We start from the raw sequence: 27193 nt of genomic DNA, 5'->3' as shown, positions 1-27193 counted from the left end.
CAGGATTTCTGTCACTTTGCGTTTGGGTCATTTTGCCATTTTGGGTGATTGCTCAGACTCCCTGGGAAGAGGAGGGATGGAATGTCCTTGGTGTGATTGCTCCCAAGGTGCTCAGCTCGGACACTCAGGTTGTTAAAGGCTTCATTGCTGAGGAGGTTCCTTTAAATGAAGTTTTGGCATCATGTTTTGGCTTTTACCATACAATGGGTGGGACAGGCTGGGTGGAACACCAGTTCTCCCCTTTCCTTTCTAATTATTCCTTTTCAGAGGCTGAATGAATTATGCTCACTTATTCCTCACTTGTGCCTGCACTCATTTGCTCGGGGTGTGACCTTGGCTTTGAGCAATGTCCCAGCAGCTCCCCTTGAGCTGTCACTGTGTTGGGAAATTGTTGTCTTGTGAGTGTGTCGTGGCTGCCCTTCGGAAAGGTGACCTGGAGATGTTATGGGGCGCCTGTGGTGCTGACCTTACTTTTGTGCCATTAAAAACTAATTGTGGAATGATTTTTAAAAGGAGAAATATGAAATCCACCCCTCTCTGTTTTGTTATTTGGAGTTATCTTTGCATGTCTAGGAAAATTTGTATTCATTTTTAGGACAAAAATAATCTTTTAATGGGGTGACTTACATTGGAACTCTTTGCTTATCTCTTGCTTTTAGTTCTGGTGTGAAGATCAGGACTTTAAGCTCAAAGGGTGGAGGTTCAGAGACTTACTGCAGATGCTCTTTCTGTTCATACACTGAATGCAGACCCTGAGCCACCCTGTGTTTGCTCAGCTGGATAAATTAATCTTGCTCATTAATTAAAACATGGGAAGCTGATGTTTCTGTGCCAGTTTCACTTGCATGTTTTTACTGTCTGTTCAGTGGGTACCAACAGCGAGAGGAACAGCTTAACTCTTTTATAAAACACAATTATCAGCCTTTAAAATAAAACAATTTTGTGCACACCATGTGTCTGTCAGGGAAGTGGGGAGAGAGGGGGTCCCGTTTGTGTTGATGTTAATGGGCTGCCCTGCTCCCTGCCCTCCCTGCTTTGAGGATGTTGCCATGGACATTTATTTCTTAGCCATGGACATGTATTTCTTAGCCATAGGACACCCTGCACATTCCCTCTCCATCTAAGAGTACACTGGATTCAAGGAGAGCCAAGTCTTGTTCATTAGGTGCTTAAACTTGTTTGGAGCTGAAGAGAATGTAGGAGGAATAAAATAATTCTTGCCATGCCCCTATTTTGATTTTTTCTTTTATTATTTAATGCAGATGGCATCACAGCAGCTTCTACAGCAGACCTATCAGTTCTATGCAGCTTTAGCATGCTGTAGAGAGAAAAATATGGACTGGTTTTTAATTTCCCATTGTCTTGGGCATTCAGTTATTTAGTCATTTACATAGTCTGCCCATTGAGCAAAGGATTAAGTTCCAAATTTTTTAAATTTTTCAATTAAGTGTTGAATAAGACTTTTTGAATGCTCGTGGGCAGAGCCCCATTTGTTCCTGCATCCTGCAGCAGTTCAGGTGTGCTCGTGCCACAGGCTGCAGCTTGGCTCCCTCCTGCTTTCATTCAGAAATTCCCTTCGTGGGGAATTTGCATCTCTAGACCCCCTTTGGCTGATTTTTCTCCCCAAGGAGATTCAGCTGTCAGCCTCAGTTGTTATTCTGAAATCAAAACAGCAACTGGATTGCAAGGATCTGCCTCCTGGTTCTAGCAGGGTTTTTCTTTTCTCATGGGATTGGTGCATACAGGAAGGTCTGATCACCTGATGCTGATATCCCATTAAAACAGCAGAGTGTTTAAAATGGCAAGGAATCCTGCTGGAGGTGTGGTCTGAGCTGTTAGGGAGTCTCCAGGTCGTCTGGTCCAGGTGTTATCTCTGCCTGGGAAGGCGAGGAGTTGTGAGTATTGGTAAATACAGAACTCCAGAGCCTCACTGACTGCACATTCAGGAGCTGCCATGTAGAATCACTGCTCCTGAGGCTCACAATTCATCTGGAAGAGGCACAGATGAATGAAACTGGTGAGTGCCTCCCATTTCATGGCTGACTGGGGAAAGGCAAGGCTCTGAATGAAGCTGTGCTGAGCTGCTGCCTGGTGTGGGGACCATGGAGGAGCTGGGTTAAGAGTGGAATGGAAACTCAGGTGTTTGCCTGTGTGGTGGCAATATGGAGAGCCCAGTGTCACCAGGGATTCCCAGGGAATATTTCCTATCTCGTGGAGCCTCTGGATGCCCCTGTGCCTCCCCTGTGTTTTCCCTGAGGTGATATGTTGACAGCTTGGCTGAAGTTCCTCGTGGCTTGGGTCATCCAGGCTCCCTGAGCTGCACTCTGGTTCTTTTAAGGACCTTTGGAGAGTCTGCAGAGATCTTTGTGTGTGAGTTCCTGCACTGCAAAGAGCTTCTTATGTCACTGAATTTATTACCTTTAATTTTCAGTCACTGGTTATTTAAAAATTCATCTCTGCTTTTTGATATATTTCAGCTGCTTTCACAGCAATGTTGAAAATAGACCACGTGATTATGGCATGTAAAAATGTAAGGATTTCTCAATAGTTCAAGAAAAATTATAAGCACCATTTGGGCTGTTGATATTTATTGACTGGATAGGTTTCAGCATAAGTCTTTCATCATAAAATCATTCTTATTTTTAAAACAACAATAGCTCCCTCTATATTTGCCTCCAACATCAGCTAAAGCCTGGCCCCAGTTTCTCACTGGATGTATTTGTTATGTTTCCCAACAAGACGCTTCCTCCTGACAGAGAATCTTTATTTTAAGAAATACACAACACAGCAATAAACAAGTTCTAAATAGTAATCAGAAAAATATTCCAGTGCAATCAAAATGCTTTTTTAAGCCCCAAAAGATTACATGCTGTTCCAAAAGGGGAGAGTAATGACAAAGGTACAAATGGGCTCCCAGTGCCCAGCAACGTTACCAGTGGAGCTCACCAATTACCCCATCCCGAGTTCAGCCCTAAAAGTTGTTTTGTTAAAGGTTGACTTAAAGAGTATCTAAGGACTCTTTTACCAGAAGCATTTCTGTGCACTGTCACAAGGGTGCAAGCAAATAAAAATAATTGAAGCAATTGTCTCAGTTGTCTCCAGGGTTGTCATGATGATGTTGATAAAATCAAATAAAGTGGGAGTTATTGCACATTGTTAGTGAGCAGCACAGTTGTGAATTGGCAGTGGAGAAGCTGAAGAGCTTAAAAGGTTTGCTCATTATCTAGATTTATTGTTTTCAGTTGTGAGAAAGTGTTGGCTAAGCAAAATAATATCATAATACCTGGTTTTGGTGGCGTGTTTTGAACAAAAATATTTTCTTGTTGTTTTTATGGCTTTTACGGATTATTAAAGCATGCTATGTCAATCCATACATTCTTAATGGATTTAGAAGCTTGGGTTTGTCCTCTGTAGCCATTTTCTTTGCCTGTACATCTGTGAAGAGCATGAATTTTTATGGCAGTGAAAGAAAACCAAGATCAGGCACCAAAAAACATTTGGGAAAATATTGACAACAAAGCAAGTTCTCTGTTAGACAGCAGCTTTGTGTCCTTACAGCCTCATCAGAATTATTCATGCTGGGAGAAAAGGGTTTAGGCTCTGATATCCTTTATCAAGTAAAAGCTGGAGTGTGATAGCAGGTGTAAGTAAAAATAGTAAATATAGTAAAAATAGTAAATATAGTAAAAATGTGGCAAATCCCGGATGCAGGGCAGAAATGATGGTGTCTGCTCCAGATCAGGAGGCTGAAGGATAGATTATTAAACTACACTATATCACATTAATATACTATTTAAAGAGATGCTGTACTATTGTGCACACTGACTGCTTACTCACCTCTCTAACTCACTCAAACCCGTGACTCTGCTGAGAGCCTGAGCCACAGCTGGGTCCCACTGGTCACTGACCCCAAACAACCTTCACCAGGATCCAGCCCAGCCACCACTGCAGGTGAACAATCTCCACACCACATTCCACATGGGCAGAACAAAGGGGCAGAGGGAAAGATTGTTTTCTCTGCTTCTCTCTGTGCTTCTCCTCCTGGACAGAATCGTGTCCCTCTGTCCAGAGAATGGGAATGTCACATCTCCTCAGAGAGCTGTTGTGGCTGGGGGGACACACCCAGGTGGAGTTGCCCCAGGTAGGAAGGCAGCACTCAGCAAGGCAGAAGGGCTGTCAATATGCAAATCTTCATCATTCAGAAACTGCACGCTGCTCTTGGTAGGTATTTGCTTTCATTTCCTTCATCTCAGGCTGCTCAGATCTTAATTTCCTCAGGGGGAGAAGGTCAGGACCTTTAGTCTGGATCTTTTCCCTGAGAGGTCCTGGCCATCTGCTGCTTCGTTTGACTGCAGCAGGAAATGAGGGTCTTGAGCACTTCCAAAAGCCTCCTCTTGTGAGTGTTTGCTCTTCAGTAAACCATACTTACAGAATTAATCCTCTTGAGATCAAAGGAGCGAGACTTTTTTTTTACTGAAGTATTTTAAAAATAATAATGTACCTTGGTAATGTAAGGTCACTGAGTTCTTATGGAATTTGGTTACAATTTGTCAGAGTAAGAATTGCCCATTATCAACCTGGAAAAGACTCTCAAGCAACATGATACCCCACATGTATTATTTTCCAATTTTTCCAATGTCTTATGTCTGCTCCATTTTTGAGGGTATTGTTTACACTGCTGTGGGCCTCATAAACAAATTGCCATTTACTGAAAGCATTATTTTATGGGTGAATGGAGCTCGTGATTTCCTGTAATAGCCAAGTGCAGTAATAGAAGGCTCTGACTTTTATCAACTCAGTTGTTGCTGACGTGTGAGTGGGAGCCAGCAGAGCCTTGGTGTGGCACTGCAGAGTGCCCAGAAATGCCACCCTGCATCTCTCATTCTCTCCCCAAACACACAGGGCAGACCCTTCAGCTTGGTTAGCCATGCCAATCTTTCTTAATAGTGAATAATTTTGTTTATTTAAGGTAAATACGAACCAGTTGTGCTGTTGCTGCTGCCATAACGTTAGTCAGACGACTGTCATTCCATTAATTCAATAATTTATGTTGGGCTCAGACAAATTCAATTCATCGTTATTTCAGTGCCAGGTGATTTTGTGGTGCTGGTTAAAACCTCTCACATCAGAGCTGAGCTGAACCCTCACAGAGATCTGTTATTTTGTAAAAATAAACTGCAGCTCCTTTACGTGGATGTGTAAAAGCTTTGGGACTTAGCAGCACTTTCCTGTCCTGATAATTCCTTTATTCTGGAGCTGGTTGGAGATAAAGTTGGCTTTCTTTGGAATGGATCTGCCATTCTGTGCTCACACTCCACTCCAGCCTGGGATGACAACCACAGCTCCCAGCTGCTGGGTGTGACAAAGCTTGGCTGGGCTGTTTGGGACCTGCTGTAAATGCATTAGACAGGTATGAGGGCAGACAACAGGAGACTCTGCAGAAATCTCAAGGATTTGGGCATTCTTCCAGCCCCTGGCAGAGGCAGGAGTGTGAAGGTACGCAAATAGGATTATAAATCACCATTTGAAGAAGAGGACCTACTTACAGGAGTTTGTGAGAGGAAATAAATCCAAAAAGACCCATGGGGATTTTTTTTTTCTCCTCTCACCAGAGAGAAAAATGTGTAATGAATGTCTCATGTCTGAAACACTGGGCTGGATTCATCAAAGGGAGTTAGTAATTACCAAATTGAGAGAATCATGAAGCGCTTTTCTAAATTTGAAAGGCTCATCAAGAATAGATCAGGAGCAGGCAAAATTAATAGTTATGAACTCATTTCCATAGAAATGGACTTATTAGCAAGCATGCCAGCTGCCTAAAATTATAAGGTCTTTTCCTTGTGCTTGCAGGAAATAATCTTTTTTTATAAAAGTAATTTTGACTTTATTTTTTATTGCTTCTCCAAACTAGAGTTTGGCAAAATCCTCAAGCGGGAGAAAACTTCACTGGACAATAGAAATATTTAACTTAAAAGAGAGAAAATATTTGCAAGGGATAAGTGATTTATAGTCCTTGGATTCTATCAGGCTCTCCCCAAAAGTGCAAACTTATTTAAGAGAAAAATGAAATAAGTCTCCAGGAAAGGCTGAAAAATCTTGATAGGATAAAGTTTGGTTTAACAGGATTTAATGGCTGATAACAGCATGAGTTACAGTCCTTGTCTTCTCTGCTTTTGGATTTCCCCACTGGTGGCATTTTGTCTTCACCAGGCAGCTGCAGATGGACAGTGGCCACCAAGAGCAAGGTTCTGCCCCCCAGCTACAAATGAGACCCAAAGCTGAAGGTTTGCCCTGGCAGGGGGGAACACTGCCTTTAAAAACCTGTCAGTGATATGCTGCACAGCCAGGAGAGGCATTTAAATGCAGGTGTTGGGATGGGAATTTATCAGCTAATGGAGCTGACATAAGTAAATGCTGACATTTGAGGTCTTGATTATGGTTTAATTTATCTCTGGTTTTACTTTAGCAACCTCCATCAATTTCAGTAGAAAAAGGCAGTGGTCTCCCACACGGTATTACAGAGGATGGTTAATAAATTGCAAGAAATATGAATGTAATACCAGTCTTTCTACCAGGAAACCTCTGTAGGATAAGAGATGCGGCAGCCAGTAGGTGAGCACTAGTCTGAACATGAAAGAAATTCACTTTTCAGGTTTTATCATGAGTTTGTTAGAGTTGTAAGCTGGGAAGAAGCTTAGAAGAAAGAGGGTGAATTCATTGGTGGGGTACTCGGTGTCCCAGATACCACAGCAGCTGGCATTGCTCCAAGGCTCAGTCTCTAAAGAGGACAAAAGAAGACCATAATTTTAGAGAAAATTCATCCACCTGCTGGGGAATACGAGTGCAGAAAGCTGAATCCTGCTTTGCCAAAGCTGTGCACTCCGGGGAGGTTCTGCAGGTGAAAGATGGTTCAAGGCCATCTCCTGCAGCAGAAGCCCAAGAGAGAAGTGGAGCCTTCTTGAATCAATATTCATGTGTCTGTCATGCTACTTAATTGGCTACTGAGACAAAGCAGAAAACCTCTGACAAGCATTTGGAGTTGTTTTTCCAAGTGGTGCTAAGGATTCTCTTTGGAACCAGGACTGAGACCTGGGAGGACAGCTTTGTTTCAATTCAGCTGTTAATGCAGCTTTGTTTGAGTTCACCTGTTAATTTAGTTTTGTTTGAATTCACCTGTTAATGTAGATTTATTTGGATTCACCTGTTCATGCAGCTTTGTTTGAATTCACCTGTTAATTTAGTTTTGTTTGAATTCACCTGTTCATGCAGCTTTGTTTGGATTCACCTGTTAATGTAGATTTGTTTGGATTCACCTGTTAATGTAGATTTATTGAATTCACCTGTTCATGCAGCTTTGTTTGAATTCACCTGTTAATGTAGATTTATTTGGATTCACCTGTTAATGCAGCTTTGTTTGAATTCACCTGTTAATGTAGATTTATTTGAATTCACCTGTTCATGCAGCTTTGTTTGAATTCACCTGCTAATGTAGCTGCACCTGAGGAGGGTTTATGTATAGGATACAAACCCCTGTTTTGGTTTCTTTCTGGATGTGTAAAAGGAAAACCAGGAAAGGAATAATTGAAGGTGTGGTGGGCTGAACTCAAAGAAGTGCCAGGCAGTGGGACCCATGGAATGGATCTGTCACTGCAGACTAACCTGACCTGGTATTTAATTGGTGTCTCTGTACCAGATCCTCCACTGGTGGTTTTGTTCTCAATTTGGAACCACTCCTGGGTGGTTTTGTGAGTGGCAACTATTGGCCTGAACAGGCTGAAGTGAAATTGCAGACCTAAACACACGTTGACAGGCCCAATATCTAAACCCATAGTTAGTGTAAAGCTCATATCTGAATTTTAGCTCTGTGTTGTGAGCATATTAATTTTATGCAGTTTAGATAAAACAAACTGCTGGAGGTGACACACAAAAAAACAATGAAGTTCAGTTTATGTTTTTAACAGAAATGGTTTAATTACATCCCTATTATTATGTAATAAAATTTATCTTAAAAGGTTTTTGCTGGTTGTCTGGTTGGCCACACAAAAGATGCCTTAATAGCTTCTAGTTTTGCCTGGAGGTGGATATTATCTTCTGTCAGCATGGAAAATATTTATCCTCCAGGCACTGAAGCATATGTTTAGGTTGCTTGTTGTCAGAAAGAAAACACGAAAATCAATAATTCCTGCTCAGATTTTTTCCCCCCTTTACGATTCTCCTTCAGAAACATATGGCAAACCCAGATTCTGCCTCTGTGCATTTGGGAAGAGGAAAAGGATGTTTTAAGTCTCTGTTGTCTGCAGCAGCAGCTAAAACTTCTGCGAGCACGGCTCCTGGAATGGCTGCTTTGGGGAAGGGCACACAGACAATGAATGTACCATTGGCCTGACATGCAGCAAATTCAGATTTTCCCCCAAAACCTGAGCAGTATTGATAAAATCAGGTGATTTTCCATCAGAAGAAGCAGCTGGCTCTGCAGTCAGAGCCTTTCCATCCCCTCTCCATGCTTGTGACCTCCATCAGGCCTCCACACGGCAGGGTCTGTCTGGGACTCTGGGCCAGGAACTTGTATTCTCTGTAAATATTTGTGTGTAAACTTTGTGTGATTTGGAAAACAACTCAGTTTGTGGGGAAGTGTGGATGAGCAAAGTCTGTTTTCTAAACAGATCCCTGCTGTGGATGTGCTGAGTGCTGCTGGTTAAATCTTGGTGTCTGTTTGCTTCTGTGTAACACAAAAACAAGATCTGTTTTTCTAACCGGAGGATTAATTATTTATATTTACATAGCTTTGGACCTGAAGAAAGTGATAAGAGTTGTTGCTGAGAAGGGAAGCAGAAGTAAATCTTAAATTCATTTCTGAATGCTGTGCATTTACATCCATTTCTTTACTTTTAAACTTTTATTTCCAGATGAGAAATATACGGTTGCCATATAATTACAAGTCTGCACCACTGACGAGGAGAATGTTGTCATGAATTGAAAATAGGGATAATCTACCCCTCATTTATTGTCATGTATAATTTCTGCAAATCCATTTTTTCACTGAGATAAAGACCAGTTTGGGTTTGAAGGACTTTTTTCCCCTCCACAAGAGCTCATTTCTAGTAGAACATGAGGAATGGCCAAGTATTCTGCTGTTTTGCAGCATCAAAAGTATAATAATGGTATATTAAATAATTTAGCAACTTCTGTGCAATGCTTTTCCAAGGGTTTGTGGCTTATTCTGTAAGTTCATTGTGGTTATGGAGAATGAATGCCTGAGTTTAATGGGAAAATTACCTCCACTGCAAGAAAGCTAAAATATGAAGTTTCACCTTTCTTAGAAAGTTCTGCAGTTGCTCATGTGCAGTTTTATTTAGGTTTCTGTCAGTGTCTCAAGTCTGCACGTTGAATTTGATGGCAAACCTTCTGATGAGTAGGAAAGAGAAATGAAAATCCATTTTGCTATCAACATCCCAGTGACGCTGTGGGGAATTCTGCCTTGTTTTCCAGAGCAAACATGACCTCCTACGAGATCCTGCAGATGGATTTTGAGATCGACAACGCCAGCAGCCTGGCAGGGGCCCAGCAAATCACCTGGCAGGTGGAATACCCACGGGACGACTCCGTCAGCGAGCTTGTGGTGTCTGAGATCTTCGTCAGCCGCACCATGTTCGTGGGGATCGTTCCTCTTGCCATGGTAAGGACCTGCCCCTGCTCCCTTTCCTGAATGTTGCTGTGGGAATTGTTCCTCTTGCCATGGTAGGAACCTGCCCCTGCTCCCTTCTCTGAATGTTTTTGTGGGAATTGTTCCTCTTGCCATGGTAAAGACCAGCCCCTGCTCCCTTTTCTGAATGTTGCTGTGGGCATTGTTCCTCTTGCCATGGTAGGAACCTGCCCCTGCTCCCTTCTCCTGAATTGTTCCCTTTGCCATTGCAAGAACTTGCTCCTGCTCCCTTTTGCTGAATGTTTTTATGGGAATTGTTCCCTTTGCTATAGTACAAACCTGCTGCTGGTCCTTTCTCCTGGATGTTTTTGTGGGAATTGCTCCTCTTGCCATGGCAAGAACTTGCTCCTGCTCCCTTCTCTTGAATGTTTTTGTGGGAATTGTTCCCTTTGCCATGGTACAAACCTGCTGCTGGTCCTTTCTCCTGGATGTTTTTGTGGGAATTGTTCCCCTTGACATGGTAAGAACCTGCTGCTGCTCCCTTCTCTTGAATGTTTTTGTGGGAATTGTTCCTCTTGCCATGGTAAGGACCTGTTCCTGCTCCCTTTTCTGAATATTTTTGTGGGACTCGTTCCTTTTGCCATGCTAAGAACCTGCCCCTTCTCCCTTCTCCTGAATTGTTCCCTTTGCCATTGCAAGAACTTGCTCCTGCTCCCTTTTGCTGAATGTTTCCGTTGATCCTCGTTAGTATTCCAGGAATGGGAGCCTTTTTATTATAAACTGCTTCCTATGCACCTGCTGCAAGTGATTTAAATGCAAAAAATACATTTCAATAATATTTTATTTACCTGATGTGCCGTAATGGCTCCTTGGAAACCATTTGGGGCTTTTGTGAAAATCCTTTCCCGTTGGTGGGTTATTGGCCTGGTACATGGCGATAGCTCCTCTGGAGCCATTGTCTTTTCTCTGTGAATGGGAGTGCCATGCCTGTGCTCTGAGGGTAACTGGTGCCATTAGTGGGGACATTTTCATTGAAATAAATTAGCATTGCCTGTGTGGGAAGCTTCATTGCTAAACCAAACAACTGGACTGTTTGCTGCTCTGCTTTTCCCCAGAAGAGTCCAGCGAGATGCAAAGTAGCAATTTAATAAAAGGTCTGGTTTGAGTTGCACAGAAAGGATAAAATACTTCCTGAAGATGGAGGTGTCCCGCAGTTGAAGGTGTACATGTGCAGAAAGCTTGAAGCTGATGATTTATTTTAATAATGCAAATATCTCCTGGTAAAATCAGAGGCACCTTTTCCAGAAGGAGCCTTTGACCTGTGTTTGGGCCTGATGGACGTTTTAGTAGCAGAGCTGTACACACAAACAAGGATTTCAGTGGGGAAATTTGGGTGTAAAAGCAGAGAAACAGCCAGAGTCTGGATGTTACAGCACTTTCCTCAGAAACAGCCACCCTTTTTTACTTGCTTTCTCATGAACAATTGCCCTTCCTTTCTGAGATGGTCTGTGCTGATTTTCTTGCTATTACACCATGTAACCATCAAATATTGGTGTTTTCCTCTGCGTGACCACTGGCATGACCAGAAGTAAGGAAAGATGCTTGTAGTGGAAACCAGGCCCCAAATAATTTTAATTTCCACTTCCCACTGCCAAAGGCTACACTTGGCAGCCCAGTGATAGGGAAGAAATTATGTGCAGAAAAGTCAACAGAGAATGTTCTTCTATTCTTTTTTTTTTTTTTAAGCATGTAGGAGATGAAACAAAACTCTACTTGTGTGGATGGAATATTATCAAGCAGTAATGGTGAATCAGATATAAAAATGACAGAATGTGGTGCAGGAAGATCTTGCACGTGGCATTGTGGTTTCAGGTGCAGAGCACAGAGGTTGGGAGGTGCAGAGCACCATGGATAGAAAGGAAAAGCAAATCCAGTGCAAAAGCCTGCTGTGAATGTTGGTTCAGAGCTCTGCTGCTGTCTCTTCCAAGGTCTTGCAGGGTTTTTCTTCGTCTCTTTGCAGCTATGGCAGCTGTTGGCCACTTCAGCTCTCTCTGAATGCTCCTGGACAAAATGTGAGGCTGAACCTGAATTCAGGGCTGATCTAATCTCTGATACCTTGTCATTGTAAACTGTGGGGTAAAGGAAAAAGGTTTCATTTTGGTGGATTTATGACCTTAATCCTTAAATGGGGTCTCACGTGGGCTGTCCCTTTGTGGTAGCACGTGCACATCCCTGACTGGCTTGGCCCGAGGCCAGTTGGTGAATTGATGACAGCAGTGGCAGGGACAACAGCTTGGATTCACATTTCTGTCCCTTGTATTTGGCACTTTCAGTGCTGCTTCATTTAACAGTCACTAACTGGTGCAGGTTCTGGCACCGCATTGCCTGGTCAGGAGCAAAAAATAATCACTGTGCACATCATCCTTTGATGTTCAGAGAAGCACATTCCTGGGGACCAGCGTTCCTGGCTGAATTAAATGTGTTTTAATGCTCATTCCCCTCGAGATTTGCCTGGTTTGTTGCCTCACTCTGAGAGCACCTGGTATCTGTGGAGGAGACTTCGGGGTTCCTGGACCTTGGCCCCTCAAAAAGCCCCCAGGAGGGTTCCCAAGGCAGAGTTTCCATGCCTCTGTCACTGCACGGGGCAGAAATTACTCGCTGTTCCTTTGCTGTGCATCCAGCCTTTCACTGGGAGCATTGAGTATTTATAGATGAAAACACAGAGTGCCTCTGAGAGTTTCAGGTCTGAGCACAGTGCTGAGTGCCTGACTTGCAGGAGGGAATGTTTTGATGGGGTTCCCAAACCCTCCTGGTGTTTCAGGGGAATGGCACCAGCACTGGCACGAAAAAGTGCAGTACAGTGGCATGAAGAATGAAAATTTCTTTCTAGTAGGAAAGAAATAATGGAGAAATTAGCTGGGAAATCATGCAAAACAAAAATTAGCTTTAATTCCCAAATCATCCATTTCAATTTGAATGATCCTCCTCTAATAAATCTCAGTTTTATTTATGGCCATATTCAGTGAATTCTGCATATGTAAATAAATAAAACTTTTGCAGTAATGAGAGAAACTAAACCAGAATTTCATATTGAAGGAGAACCTGATTTCTGCAGGTTTTCTCCAGCTCCTTGAGCTCCCAGTAATTGAAACATCCAGTCTCAGCAATTTTCTGTGAGCTGGAACACATGAAATACATGAAGCTCCATTGTCCTGCAGCTGCCAGGGCATTTTCTACTAAAAAAGCTAAAAGGGATTGGATGGGCCTTGTCATTTTAAACAGTGGAGTAAAGGAAAAAGGTTTTTTTTGCACAGGGGAAATAAATAAATAAATAAATAAATGCTAATTCCTAAAACTCCATGCAAATTAACAAATGAGCTTTTCCTTAAGTACTCTATTATTACTTAGTATTTATGTAGTGTTTTATATTTTTGGAACTCTTTGTAGACATTAATTAATCAGACCTGAATAAACTAAGCTCGATGAGAATAGAAAATTAAATGGAAATGAAGTCACTCTTATTTAGTTTTGCCTGTTTCTGAATGACTTCTAAGTCCCTTTTTATATTCTTAAAGGTACTTTTAAAAACACTTAATCTTACAAAGCTCTTGCTTATTATCTCTAAAAATTATTTTGGTTAGAAAAGAGGTAGAATTTATACCTTCAAGAACAAGTGACAGCAGGCATGAGTGGCTTTGAAGAACCTTAATGCTGTTTTGTCACCTAAACTCTTGTTTTGTTTAGGCTTTAATTCAGCTAAAAAAGCAGGGATGGGAGGATTACATGGAAGCTGGAATATTTGACTGCTGGAGGTTTCTTTGGAGGGGAGTGGAAGGAATATTTAGTTTTATCTCAATTTTTTCTCATAACCTCTTGAGATGAAAAGTAGTTGGGAGATTTTAGCTGTAGAAATGGCTCTGAAAGCTGCTGAGGAGGGAAGTTTGGGATCCAGGCAGGTTTCTGGCCGTACCATCCTCCTGTGGGGCACAAACGTGGCCCTGAGTTCCCCTGAGGACCTGCTCAGTTTAACACTCCAGGATCCACTGCCGGTGCAAACATCAGCCCCTCTGCTCCTGGCAGCTTCTCTCCTCTTGCTGGTGATAAACCTGGGCAACGAGGGCAACCAGGCTGGAGAGGGGCTGGGAACACAAACCCTGTGAGGAACCACTGAGGGAGCTGGGGGTGCTCAGCCTGGAGAGAAGGAGACTCAGGGGTGACCTCAGCACTCTACAGCTCCTGAAAGGTGGCTGTGCTCAGGTGGGGCTGGGCTCTGTCTCCAGGAACTGACAGAACCAGAGGACACAGTCTCAAGCTGCAGCAAGGGAAATTCAGGTTGGATATCAGGAAAATGTTTTTCATGGAAAGAATGATAAAGTGGTGGAATGGCTGCCCCGGGGAGGTGGTGGAGTCACCATCCCTGGGTGTGTTTAACAAAGACTGGATGTGGCACTGGGTGCCAGGGTTTAGTTGAGGTGTTGGGGCTGGGTTGGGCTCGATTTTGAAGGTTTCTTCCAACCCAGTGATTCTGTGAATCCTGTGAAAACATCTCTGCTCACTGATTCTTCCCACATCTGGTGCCCAGATTAACACGTGGAACTTGCATCCCCCAAAGTAAAGGTGATCCATTCCCATGAAACACAGCAGAAGAAGAGAGCAAGGTGAGGAAAGCACAGCCAGAGCTCTTCTTGGTGCCTCTGTTTGTTGTGCTGCTGAATATCAGGGGGAAAATCTGCTATTCTGTCTTCTGCTGTCACCAGTGCTGACTCTACACACAGCAGGTGATTATTTTGAAATGTTTATGGCATTGCCATAGGATGGAGTTGTGAATGTGGTTGGTGTCTGATGCGGCAGAAGGTGTGTTTGAGGCATCCAGAAGGTCCAGCAGAACATTCTAAAGTTGGATCTAAACTAGACAGCTTGATTTATCTTAATATAAAAATGTGATATAATAATCCTGCAAAGTGGAAGTGCATGTCCTGCTAATTACAGAAACTGATAGCACAGATAAATCTGTTCTGTCCAGTGAAGATATACTTCTATAACTCTCAGTTATTGCTCTTGATCCAAGCAGACATCATCTGCAATTTCCATAATTGTGGAAAGTTGCTGGTAGCAAGGTCGTCAGTGGAGTCTGACACTCCTGGGATGCAGGAAACAAACACTGCCCCAGCTTTGAGTCTGTCATCCAGGTTTCTGTCACAAACACCTGTGATTTGATTAATCTGTTATCTAACTAACAGTTGGCAAAAATATAAAAAAAAAAAAAAAAGGAGAAAAAATTAAAATCCAGGTCTTTTAGAGAGTTTCTAGGCAACCAGGAACTTAGTTAAAGTAAAGAATAAGACATTGAAGAGATGTATCTTAACTGGTTTATACAAGAAGGCTCCAGCTGGGGCTGAAGGCTTGAGGAACAATAGATTTAATAATAGAAAATACCTGGCACTGTCTTCTTATCTGGGAAAATGATGGCTTGGTCTGTGGCTGGCAGCCCTGCTCTTTCAGATGTCCATGCTGCAAATCCTCTCTCGTGTAGGAATGGAATTGTAAGTCCCAGACTGTCATTGCTCCACAGCGTTTTTCAAATGCAACAATCAATATTTCCCCAGGACTCGGTGCCCCTCAGCCTCAAACGTTTCTCTATTTCCTACAAGTATTTGAACTATGTCTTCAGGAAGTTTGATTCCTCCCCCAGAATGGGAGCTACTGGTGGAGCAATGGTTTGAACTATGTCTTCAGGAAGTTTGATTCCTCCCCCAGAATGGGAGCTACTGGTGGAGCAATGGTTTCCTGAGGTTGTGAGCCACTTGCACAGATGGCTGTGCTTGCTCTGGTGAGGTTTCCTTTAAATGGGAGCTCGGATCATTGCATTTCTGGTGGCTGCCAGACAAGAACACCCAGAAAGATTGTCCTTAAAGGTGCCCATTCCTGTAACTCAGGCTGAAATGGGATTGCTGAGTGCAACACTTGGCTGATTTGTTTGAGGAAAAAAACTTTAAATAATTTATTTTTCCTACAGAAATCATGGTTTGCTAATGGAATTTGCATTCAGACACCAGTTAAAGAAGCACACTCAGTCCAAGGTGGAAGGTGACCCAGACTTAGAAAGCAGCTTACCTGCACCTTAAACTAAACCAGAAAATGTCAGTCTTTACCAGCTTTTCCTTTGCTTGCTCTGGGGTTGGGTATAAAAATCAAACCCACTTAATTCTGAAGTATAAAAAAGCCAGGATAGGATCAGTCATTTCTAGCAAACCCAGATGATTTACATATCTTTCAGAAGTTGGTTAAATGCATTTATGTGCAAAAATGTCCCCTATGTGTTTATCCATTTCACTTAATGCATATTTTTCACTTGAAATCACTTTGGCCTTTGGCTTTGCAGTTCCTTTTTAACAGTGCCTTTCTGTTGTACTATGCATGCAAAGGAACCTGCCCAGAAAGGGATTCTGTCCTTCCCAACATTCACCGTTTCATTAAAAAAAAATTAAATTAAATGTAAATTCACTCTAGAGTGGCTCTTCATCCCAGAAATATTAGGGATTATCAACATTGTTTTTAAATAAAACTGGAATCTGTGGCCCCCAGATGACAGATTTCAGTGTGAATTTTAACACTGATTAATGGAAGCAGGATTGAAGCCTTGAGCTTTCCTAAAATCCCACATTGGAAGGTTTTATTTTATACTCAGAGCAAATTAACTACTGTGGAGAGAGTACAGAATAGGAAAAAAGAGATTCTTCTCTTGTATTACTTTATTTCCCATGCCCATAGTGAGTGTTTTATGTCTCTGTAGCAGAGATAAGATCTTGTGCAATTATTACCATCTCCAAATTAATTGTCATAGAGGATTAAATGGTTTTGTTTTGTCAGGCTGCTCCTAAAACCACAGGGTGAATTTTATGGAGAAAGATGAAAATTTAAAAGATTTCTTGGAACACATCAGCCAAAACACAAAGCAATGAAGGTTTATTAAGTTTGATCAGGGGAAGGCTTTGACTCTGAAACATGCTGGGAGAGAAATGTGTGGGGAGCAGATGTGAGCAATGTCCTCACGGGCTTGCATTGCCATCAGACACCCTGAAAAGCCATTTTAGTGATCACAGCTGTTTAACAGCAGAAAAACCTATTTCTGTGTAGAACTGAGGTCCTTGATTCGGCTTGATTAAATCATAGAATCAGAGAACAGACTGAGTTGGAGGGGACCCTAAAGATCATCCAGGGCCACCCCTGCCCTGGCAGGGACACCTCCCACTGTCCCAGGTGCTCCCAGCCCTGTCCAGCCTGGCCTTGGGCACATCCAGGGATCCAGGGGCAGCCCCAGCTGCTCTGGGCACCTGTGCCAGGGCCTGTCCACCCTGCCAGGCAACAACTCCTAATTCCCAATATCCCATCCATCCCTGCCCTCTGGCAGTGGGAGCCATTCCCTGTGTCCTGTCCCTCCCTGCCCTGTCCCCAGTCCCTCTGCAGCTCTCCTGGAGCCCCTTTAGGCCCTGGCAGGGGCTCTGAGCTCTCCCTGGATCCTTCTCCTCTCCAGGTGAACACCCCCAGCTCTACCAGCCTGGCTCCAGCCCTGGAGCAGCTCTGGTGCCTCCTCTGGGCTCTCCAGCAGCTCCAGGTATAGTAAAAAACACAGCGAGCCCCGGATGCAGGGCAGAAATGATGGTGTCTGCTCCAGATCAGAAGGCTGAAGGATAGATTATTAAACTATACTATATCACATTAATATACTATTTAAAGAGATGCTGTACTATTGTACACACTGACTGCTTACTCACCTCTCTAACTAACTCAAACCCATGACTCTGCTGAGAGCCCGAGCCACAGCTGGGTCCCACTGGTCACTGACCCCAAACAACCTTCACCAGGATCCAGCCCAGCCACCACTGCAGGTGAACAATCTCCACACCACATTCCACATGGGGAGAACAAAGGGGCAGAGGGAAAGATTGTTTTCTCTGCTTCTCTCTGTGCTTCTCCTGAGAGACAGAATCGTGTCCCTCTGTCCAGAGAATGGGAATGTCACACTCCAGGTCCTTGTGCCGTTGGTCCCAGAGCTGGATGCAGCTCTCCATGTGGGATCTCACAAGAGCAGAGAGGCAGAATTATCTCCCTTGACCTGCTGCCCACACTGCTCTGGATGTAGCCCAGGATAGACACAATAATGTACAAATATTCTATTTTGGTAGAAAAAAGCGCTTTTTTTCTGAAGTGAAAACGTCCCATTCTGAATATGGCAGACTAGGAACATTTTGGTGATGTCAGCATACTTCCTCAGTGTTCCTCCAAAAATGAAATTCCAGACAAATCTCTTCAATTTCATCAAGTGTTTGATTTTTAACTGGACTGTGTTTTCCAAAGGATATCACATTTTTTCCTCTTTCAGTCTCATTCTGGGCATCTGAAGTAGGTTTTGGAATGGCTCAATGTGAACCATTATCCCTTTTTTCCCTCAGCTCTGTTAAACATCCTCTACCATTTAATTTTGAGAGTGAAAAAGAAAAAAACTAAAGGAAAATTTGCTATTGGTGGGACAAAAATAATGGCATTTTGAGTGTTTCCATGAAAGCAATGTGACATGACAAATTTTAAGAAGCTCTGTGAATACTATTAATATTTATGATGCACTCAAGAAAACAGCTATTGTGTGCCACATCCATCAAAGATAAGAATTGTATTCTGCTGTGTTGGATGATAAACATTGAATGACAATAGCTGGAGATTATATGAGGTTTTCATCCTCATGCTTGAGTGAAGCACCATGTTATTCCACTGTGAACCAATAATTTGCTTTCATGAAATTTGATACACTTGCTGATACTCGTTACAATCAGAGTCCAAAATTTTAATGAACATTAATTCAGAGAACATTCCTGAACATTAATTCATGAACATTCTCAGCAGAGAAGGCTGGTGCCAAATGCTCCAGATCCTTTAGGATCCAATCCTCCAGGCAGCATTTCCCACTAATCCACCTCTTGGAAGTCACTCTGAATCTCCCCAAATTACAGAGATTTGCCCACATATTGTCAGTTGTTTGCAGTTTGGATGAATGCAAGTGATTGCCCTGTGGAATGAAGCATTGCAGCATTGCAGGCTGGCTTTTTCTGTCCCATGTTTGTCCTTAGAGCATTCCCCAGCACAGGAATGGGGCAGGATTGTCTGTGCCATGGGAACCCCGTGCCGGTCCCACAAACCATGTCCTAGGTGTGGCTGGGGTGTCCTAAGTCTGGCCTTGCTGTGAAATGCAGTTTTGGAGTTGATTTATGATCACCTGGGCAAGCAACACTGGAGGCAGACAAAGGGGATTTCTGCTCCTGCTCCCCCCACCACATTCTCCTGTCCCCCTGCTTCCACCCAGTGCTGCAGCTGCCCCTGGGGTCAATCCCCTTGGCACAGACACTGGTGTACTGCCCTGCCTCCTTCCTCCAAGTGCAGGGAGTGCTCTGGAGAGAGCTCCTCCCGAAGATCAAGCTGGTGGTGCCTCAGTTCTGCACCACACGGGCCTGGTTTGGAAGGAAGCTGTGGTCTGGAACTGATTGATGAGTATCTGGAGCGGCTTTGGGCAGGGGTTTCTAAATAAAGCTGGCTTTGGAAGAGGTGACGTGCTGCCCGTATATCAAGGGTAGGAGGACATCAGCCACTCCTGCAGCCAGAATGATCTCAGGTCTCTCTGATCCATGTGGACAGTTACTATTCTTAGAAAATCTTTTCCAGGGGTGCCCAGGCACTAAATTCCTGTTAGAAGTAAGTGTTTCCAATAATAAATGTGCAGGGGAAATGCTGAGAGGTGGCTTCTGCTGGGCAGGGGACACCTCTGCTCCGTTAGGCTTGCTGCCTTTCATGACAGATTTTCTGATGGGAGTTCAAGATGAGGGAGAGGTTCCTGGACAGAGCACCAGGAGCGGTGGGAGCTCCTGCAGGGCAGGAGTGAGGGCACAGGGACCCTCCTGACGGGGTGATGGGACCCTCCTGACGGGGTGATGGGACCCTCCTGATGGAGTGATGGGACCCTCCTGACGGGGTGATGGGACCCTCCTGACGGAGTGATGGGACCCTCCTGATGGGGTGATGGGACCCTCCTGACGGGGTGATGGCCAGGGGGGTGAGCTGAGCCTGCCTCAGGGGCTCTGAGCAGTGCAGAGCATTACCAGGACCCTCCACTGTGCTGGAGGGAGCTGCAAAGCTTTTACTTTGTCTGCCTAAAAAACCATCCGTGTTCCTTAACAATTCCCCCATAATTTGGCTCATCTGTAAGTTTTTCCAGCGTGCTCACTCTGGTTTTATTGCCAATTAGCATTGTAGACTTGATGCACAGCTGATTGGCCAGTAATTCGAACCAAAGCCCTCAGCAAAAGGGCATCATTTGTAAAACAGAGAAGAAATCTCCGAGATACTGAAATTACTGTTAATTAAATCAGCACATGGATATACTGGACACACATGAACAAAATGATGTTTGTTTTTGAGCTGTTCTGCTAGCTGGAGAGGAAGCATTATTAGGAATATTTAGCAGTCAGCCTGCTTTTATTAGGTGTACAGCAAGATGAGTCCTTTCTGCATAAATTAGCTTTGTATTGTGTGTGTACATAATACAATATTTCTTATGTACAGGGTGCAGTGAAAGCTTTCCTTTGTAAACAGTCATTTATGTTTTGCACAACTCCTGTTCAAAGCTGTCACTGACCTCAGTGTAGTTATTTCTGATTTACATGGTCCCAGTACAGCTAGGCTCAGGAATTATTTTTCATGTAATTTCTATTTTTTAAATTAAATTTAAATAGCAGCATAAAGAAGGAGCAGAGAGCAATCCAAGAGCTTTGGAAGTTGTAATGCAGCCTATAGGCAGCTGTTGTGTGTGAAGAAATTTCTTGCAAAGGTGCCTCAGCTTTACTGAAAATGCTAAGCTGCAGCTTTATTAATATGATGAGGATACTGCAACCCAGAGCTTTGGGACAGCTTTGGAATATTCTGCATTGCTCAGTTCTGAAGTTTGGGCATTAGCAGTTCCCAGCTCTGCCTCCTGTGGGGCTGGGAGGTGCATTTTGTGCTGGTTGGCACTTTTGGGTGAGCTCTTTCAAAATCCATCAGAGGCCGAAGAGAGCACTCACTGGTGGGGGTGGGAGAGAGGCAGCAGCACTGGGGAGGGCAGGGAGAGCAGGCACTGCAAATTCCAGGTGCTCAGAGGGAATAAATGCAGTCACTGCTGTGGCTGGAGGGGAAGGAACAGATCCAGAGAGTGTCAAGGGGTGAAATGTTGGCATCACACGAATGTGGGAGCAAGGACAGGGAGGAGCTAACAGAGTTTTGCATCATCTCTGGGACCTTGGGCTTCTGGGCTGGTAAATGCACTGGAATGGCAACAACTCTGATCATTCCAGCTGCTTTCCACAGCTGGGAATGTCACTGCCCAAAACCTCCGTGCCAGGAGAGCAGTGTTGGTGAGGCTGCTGTGCTTGGGAGAGAACCCAAACCTGCCATCCCCAATTCCTGCTGTCCTCAATTCCTACTCTCCCCAATTCCTGCTCTGCTCAATTCCTGCTCTGCTCAATTCCTGCCCTCCTCAATTCCTGCTCTCCCCAATTCCTGCTCTCCCCAATTCCTGCTCTCCTCAATTCCTGCCTTCCCCAGTTCCTGCTGTCCTCAATTCCTGCTGTCCCCAATTCCTGCTCTGCTCAATTCCTGCCCCCCTTAATTCCTGCTCTCCCCAATTCCTCCTCTCCCCAATTCCTGCTCTCCCCAATTCCTGCCCTCCCCAATTCCTGCCCTCCCCAATTCCTGCTCTCCCCAATTCCTGCTCTCCTCAATTCCTGCCTTCCCCAATTCCTGCTCTCCTCAATTCCTACTGTCCCCAATTCCTGCTCTGCTCAATTCCTGCCCTCCCCAGTTCCTGCCCTCCTCAATTCCTGCCCTCCCCAGTTCCTGCCCTCCCCAGTTCCTGCCCTCCCCAATTCCTTGCCCTGACACACTGATCACAGCCAGTGTTTGCCGTTGCTTCTTGTTCTGTGTCCCTGTAAGGCTATTCTAAATAGTGGAAGGAAAAAGGTAGAAATTATAACTCCAAAATCAAACTTCATTCATCCCCATTCCTTCACGTACCCTTCTTCCTCCTCTTGTTTCCTTGTGGTCAGGAGCAAGATCATTCCTATCGTGTTGGCTTGGCCCTGCAAAAGAGGAGGAGCCATGAGAATTAAGTGTGATAGAAAGAAAATGTGGGGCCCTTTGGACCCTGCAGCATCCTGGAGTGCCAGGAATGGGTTAACAGCCTTGATGTGCCTCACATTGCTGGGGATTTAAGTGGCAAACAGAGCATTTGATCTCTGTGTCTCATTAGTGTGTCATTTATTCCTGAGTGTGTGGATGTCAGCAGGCATTTGATCTGTGCAGAGTCAAAGCCCCTCATTGTTCCAGCCTCCATTCTGAAGCTCACCTAATGAAGAGCAAATTTCAAAGGGAAAAACGCACTATGAAATTCCATGTCAGACCAGGGAGCTGGAATGGTTGTTGGCTCTCTTGCCTCTGGATTGCCAGCTCAAATCCAACTCTGCCCATAGGAATCAGCAATATTTACCTGTAGCACCATCTGGACCTGCCAGTCCTTCCCAGAGCTCCCCCAGCTCAGATATTTCTTATTTTCCCTCTTTCCTTGTGGGCTTTTAAAGTAAAGATGAGGGACTTCCCACTTCATCTGTAGTTTAAAATCAAGTATTAGCTATTGCTTATCAGTTGCATAAGTTCTCTTTTTTATGTAACTTAAACAAAATGAGCATCAAACTGTTTGGGTTCTCTTTTTGTAGAAGCACTTCAGCATTGCTGCTATTTCCATGATGATCTGCTTAAGCAAAAGGGAACAACAATCCCAGTGGTCTCCACAGTTTCTATCCCATAATGTGAATTTCAGTCCACAAGTAAGAATAGTTTGTTTTGTGAATAAATGTTCAGGCTAAGAATTATTCACAGAAAATAACTCTGATAAATGAGTACATTTTCAAGTTTTCCATGGCCATGATCAATTGACAAAGAGGAAAAGGAATGCAAAATTAATCAAATAAATTATTCATTATATTCACTCAACTATAGCTAACAGTGAATTGTCTAGACAGTAATTACTAATTCTTAACCTATGCATGTTCACATTACACTATTGTGTGAATAGGTTCAGTATACAGTGGCTTGAGATAATAGTAATGGATGTAAGTCAACTAGCAGGTGATTTTAATTGGGAAATTATATTGGAGTTTTCTATTGAACTGCCATAAAATATTACATAAATATTGAATCTTCTCAATGTTTTTTTTTCTTCAGTTGAAAATACAGGCACACAGAGTTCTGTGCTAGTTTGATCAGTGCATAAGCAAACATCACATTTTTATTATTATTATTTTAATTCTGCTGTAAAACTCTCAAGAAAACCATTAAGTTCAGAACACAGCCAGACTCTACAAGGGGCCTGCTGCAGGAACATTTTCCATTTCAGTGATGATTTTCCAGCAGCAGGTTGGGATCCTTGAGGAGGGCTGGGGCTGCACTCCAGGTCGGTTTGCTGCACTGTGCTCCCGGGGTGCATGGAGCAGACCTGAGTCCTCCCACTCCATTGCTGTGGCAAAAAAGCAACATTTTGGGGGATTCCCTGCATTTCCCAGGCAATGCAGGACCTCTGCAGGGAGGGATCTGCCCCTGCTGGGATTTGCTGGGTGGAGCTGCTGCTCCCTTCTGTGGTTTAACAGTGCAGAAAACAGGGATTTAGATTCACTTGACTTCTATTTCTTTTTTTCCCCCAGAAATCTCTATTACTGTTACAGTTAATTAGAAAAGAGATTGAAAAGAAAGCAGAAGAATCATAATTTCAGGTGGATTCGTTATTGCAGCTTGTGCCCTGTGGACTAATTGGGAGTTGGGAATTTTGTGGTTCTCAGCTGCTCTGAGTTGATCAGAAGCTGTCATTTATAAAGCTCTTCCATCTGGCTTCAGGTGACTTGTCTGAAGAGGAAAATAGCAGGAAACCCACACAAACCATTGGAAATGGTGCAAAAACTAGGACATTGTGAAAGAATATTTGCATAAAGTGTTGGTTTTGTGTGTGTCAGCTGCATCCTTTGGGATCTGGCTTATAGACAGGGCATTAAAAACTATCCACGTACAGCTCCCATTAACCCTAATACTAGCTCTGATTCTGGCTTCCTGTGTGCTTAATGTTATCTTAATGCAATTTGATTTGATATTTAATTGCAGTAATTTAATTAATGGTTCTGTAAATAAAAAGGCTAAGTTGTGGCCTCCTACACGCACAGATATGCACAGCAAGCAGCTCTAGGCTCCTGTGAGATTTGAATTTATGTGTCTTAAAGCAGAGTTTAACCCTAAGGATGTATGATAAAATGCCCAAATCCCAAAATAACACTGTAATGTCGTTTGCATTGGAATGTTACAGTATTAGTTCAGGCTTATGGGAGAAGGGTGGCATTTAAACCCTAAACCCACGGATTTCTCCCTAATGCTGGTCATGGAATAGGTCACCTCACACACAGGAATTGCTTCCTTGTGTAATTGCATTATTTTAAATTACATTTAAAATAATTTACAAAGACTCGGTTATTAATGAAACTGCTACTAATTGGATAATTGCTGTTAATGTTGTTACAGAATCCTGTTGGCCCAGGGGGTTATTTGCAAGCCAGAGCTCACAGGTGTTTCTAACCCTGCTATTGATGTGCCTTTGACCTTCTCTAGCACATGCTGCTCGTGTCTGCTGCACACTAAAATGTCTATTAAATATTGATTAGTCTCCCTTATAAACCATTTATAAATAGAAGCATGTAGTATAAATGTAACCTCAAATCATTAAGGCTACACGGTGTGCAAGTTAATAGGAGCAATGTTGAAAAGTTAGGGAGTACATGAATTAAGGAACTGGGTTCATAAACTGTTTTCTTAGTACAGGATGGTGGAGTTCCCATGGAAGTTAGGGATTTCTCATAGCATCCACTGAAGATTTTCCTCTTTTAAAAATTTATTTACAAACAAGAGGTGACATGAAACCCAAATCTTTTTCCAGACTAGAGCTGCATAAAGCTCAGCTTCAAATACTTATGCAAAGGAGGAGGAACATCCTGTATTTACATATGGAAAAGAGGTCCAGGTTCCCCAGTGAAATGCAAAGGTGTTCTGCTGATGTTAATGGAATTCTACTGCATTCCCTACACCATAAATCACAGCCAGCTGTTTCTAAATCAACCCCAAGCTGAACTGAATTCAGTATAAGCAGCGTCCCATTTCAGCACAATTGCTGGCTGTTAAGCTTGGAGGTAAATCACATTTATGTCCCTTCAAATCCATACCTGGTATAAGGAGATCTGAGTAAGACCCTTTGCCTGAGCTTGCCTTGCCCTGAGCTTGCATTGCCATGGGATTTGGTATTACTGCAAATTCCCCGAGGTGTACTGTGCCCGTGGGTTTTATTTTGGACATGGCACTTGACCCCTAAGGACAGACCAGATTCTGTTGTCATTAATGGGGTATTGATGTAGGCAAGAGCCAACTGTGGTTCAAAGTCTGACGTGCTCTGAAACCCTACAAAGCAGTGTGGGAATGACAAGTCCAGCCTCCCAGGGAGTGACAGAAATCATCAGGCCTTTCATATGCCAGGGGGGAAATCAGATAGACGAAACAACAATGAGCCAACAACGGTTCAAAGTGCTTTCTTTGAAAGCATCTCTTGCCATTTCCAGCTGCCTCCCTTCTTTGTGACATCTCCCTTCTCACATAAGCAGCAGAATCAGCCAGGCACAGACTGTGCAGTTTTCACTCAGCGCTCAGTGCCTGTACCTGACCCCCAGCTCTTAAAAGCAGAACAATTAAGCCAATCCCAAAGAGGATTACAATCGAGAATTAGAGGGTATAAATGTGATTTAGCACGGAGTGCTGAGCATGACAAATCATTTATGTGCCCAGACCTCACTAGTTCTGAAATGAGTTTCATTTGGAAGCGTGGAGCAGGTTCAGCCCCGGTGCAGTGTCAGGAGCAGCTCCTGCAGCTGGGCCCTGGCCAGGCTGCAGAACCTCTCCTGAGGCACCAAGGGCCACCGTTTTTGTCAGCTTCTTAATCATGGGAGGGAATCCAGGGACATGAATGTGCCAACCAAGCTCCCAGGTTATTTCCCTCTCTTTGGAAGAGCTTGACCGAAAGCTTGATTGCAGCACAAGGACACGGCAAGGTGGACTCAGGGCTCTGTGCTTATGTGGCTGGAGGAGATCTTGATGCAAAAGCTTTCCAAAACATGTGGTCTAAGCATACTACCAAAGGGAAGAGCTTCTTGAATGTTTCCCTGCTTTGAATTCCTCTGTGAGAAGTTTGTCTGAGTCTTTCACTCCTACAGAAGCTGTTGAGTGTTTCATTGATAAATGAAGATTATTTCCCCATCCAGAAGGAATATTAATAGCACGCACGTGTGTTTGCATGTGTCTGTGTGTTGAGTTGCCTTGGAAACAAGGGGAGAAAGCTCCATGGACCAGGACATTGCCTTCCATTTAAGGAACACTTGTGCTATTGTAAAACCACATGCAAAAATAATCAAACTCATTCATGCACTCTGTGAGGATCTTGCTGCAGGGAGCAGCCTGAGAGCGTAGATCCCGTGTAAAGATGACAGAAAGCCACTTGACTCTGGTTTTGAGCACATTGCTGAGCAAACGAGTTGACATTGGTGAAGCTGCTAATAAGGTGGAAAAAAAGGGAATGTATGCAAGTTATCCAGAGCCCTGGCAACGCTCCAGGCGTGCGTTAAAGCCACGAAGACACGAAACAGCCCTTGAGTGTTCACATTGCAAAACAAAGCGGACAATTTTACCTTATGTGTAAGAGCAGCTGGTTCAGCATATTGCCCTCAAAGACAGCATGTTGAAACAGCTGTCCAAGTGTTCTGGAGGTTAATCTACTCAATTAATCATTGTGGGTTTATTTCAATGTATAATCATGTTTGTGCTGTTCCTTGTGGGCACGTGAACAAAATATTGAATATAAAGTTTTAGTCATCGGTGAAACGCCTGTCGGAACACTTTGAGTGAAAAAGTCTCTTTAAAATGACACTGGCTCTTGGAGACATAAATGGGGGCTTCCCTTGGAGCAGCTGAAGTCACACATTGCCCCCCTTCCCGTGGTGCTGCAGAGGTGAGGACACCTAAAATGTAAAATTAACAGGTGTGATTGTTGTAATACTCAATCTGCAGTGGGACTCTGCCCTGGAGAGAGGTGTGTTCTCAGAGTGTTGTGCTCTGAAAATCACACTCACAAAAAGGCTACAGCTCCCACCTCAGCTGAATTCATTTTGCAGCATTTTGTGAATGAAATCCCAGGACCTCGCACATTTTCTGCATATTATTCACTGCCATGGAATTGTAAACAGCCACTGTCAGAAAAATCCTCTGGCAATCCATTTGACCAGAAATAAATAAGATCTAAGCATCATTCCCAACCTTTCTAAATATCACTGCACATGTAAAAATAGCAAAATCTTTATGTATCATATCCCAGTGCACCTTTCATGTCAATGTTTT

General features: G+C 43.6%; 1 protein-coding gene across 1 annotated transcript in view; it reads left to right on the top strand.

Moving 5' to 3' along the window:
- The window catches only part of LOC137484493 (transmembrane protein 132B-like), a 229991-nt gene that overhangs the window by 147451 nt on the left and 55347 nt on the right, over positions 1–27193 (top strand). Inside the window, exon 4 of the mRNA XM_068208343.1 lies at positions 9490–9676. Within this exon, the coding sequence (XP_068064444.1) occupies positions 9490–9676 (187 nt within the window). The remainder of the gene's footprint in view (positions 1–9489; positions 9677–27193) is intronic.

Source organism: Anomalospiza imberbis, chromosome 18 (assembly GCF_031753505.1).
Source record: "Anomalospiza imberbis isolate Cuckoo-Finch-1a 21T00152 chromosome 18, ASM3175350v1, whole genome shotgun sequence".
In the NCBI taxonomy this organism is placed as follows: domain Eukaryota; kingdom Metazoa; phylum Chordata; class Aves; order Passeriformes; family Viduidae; genus Anomalospiza; species Anomalospiza imberbis.
The sequence above is the reverse complement of the archived record's forward strand: the minus strand, read 5'-3'. Positions and strand labels throughout refer to the sequence as shown.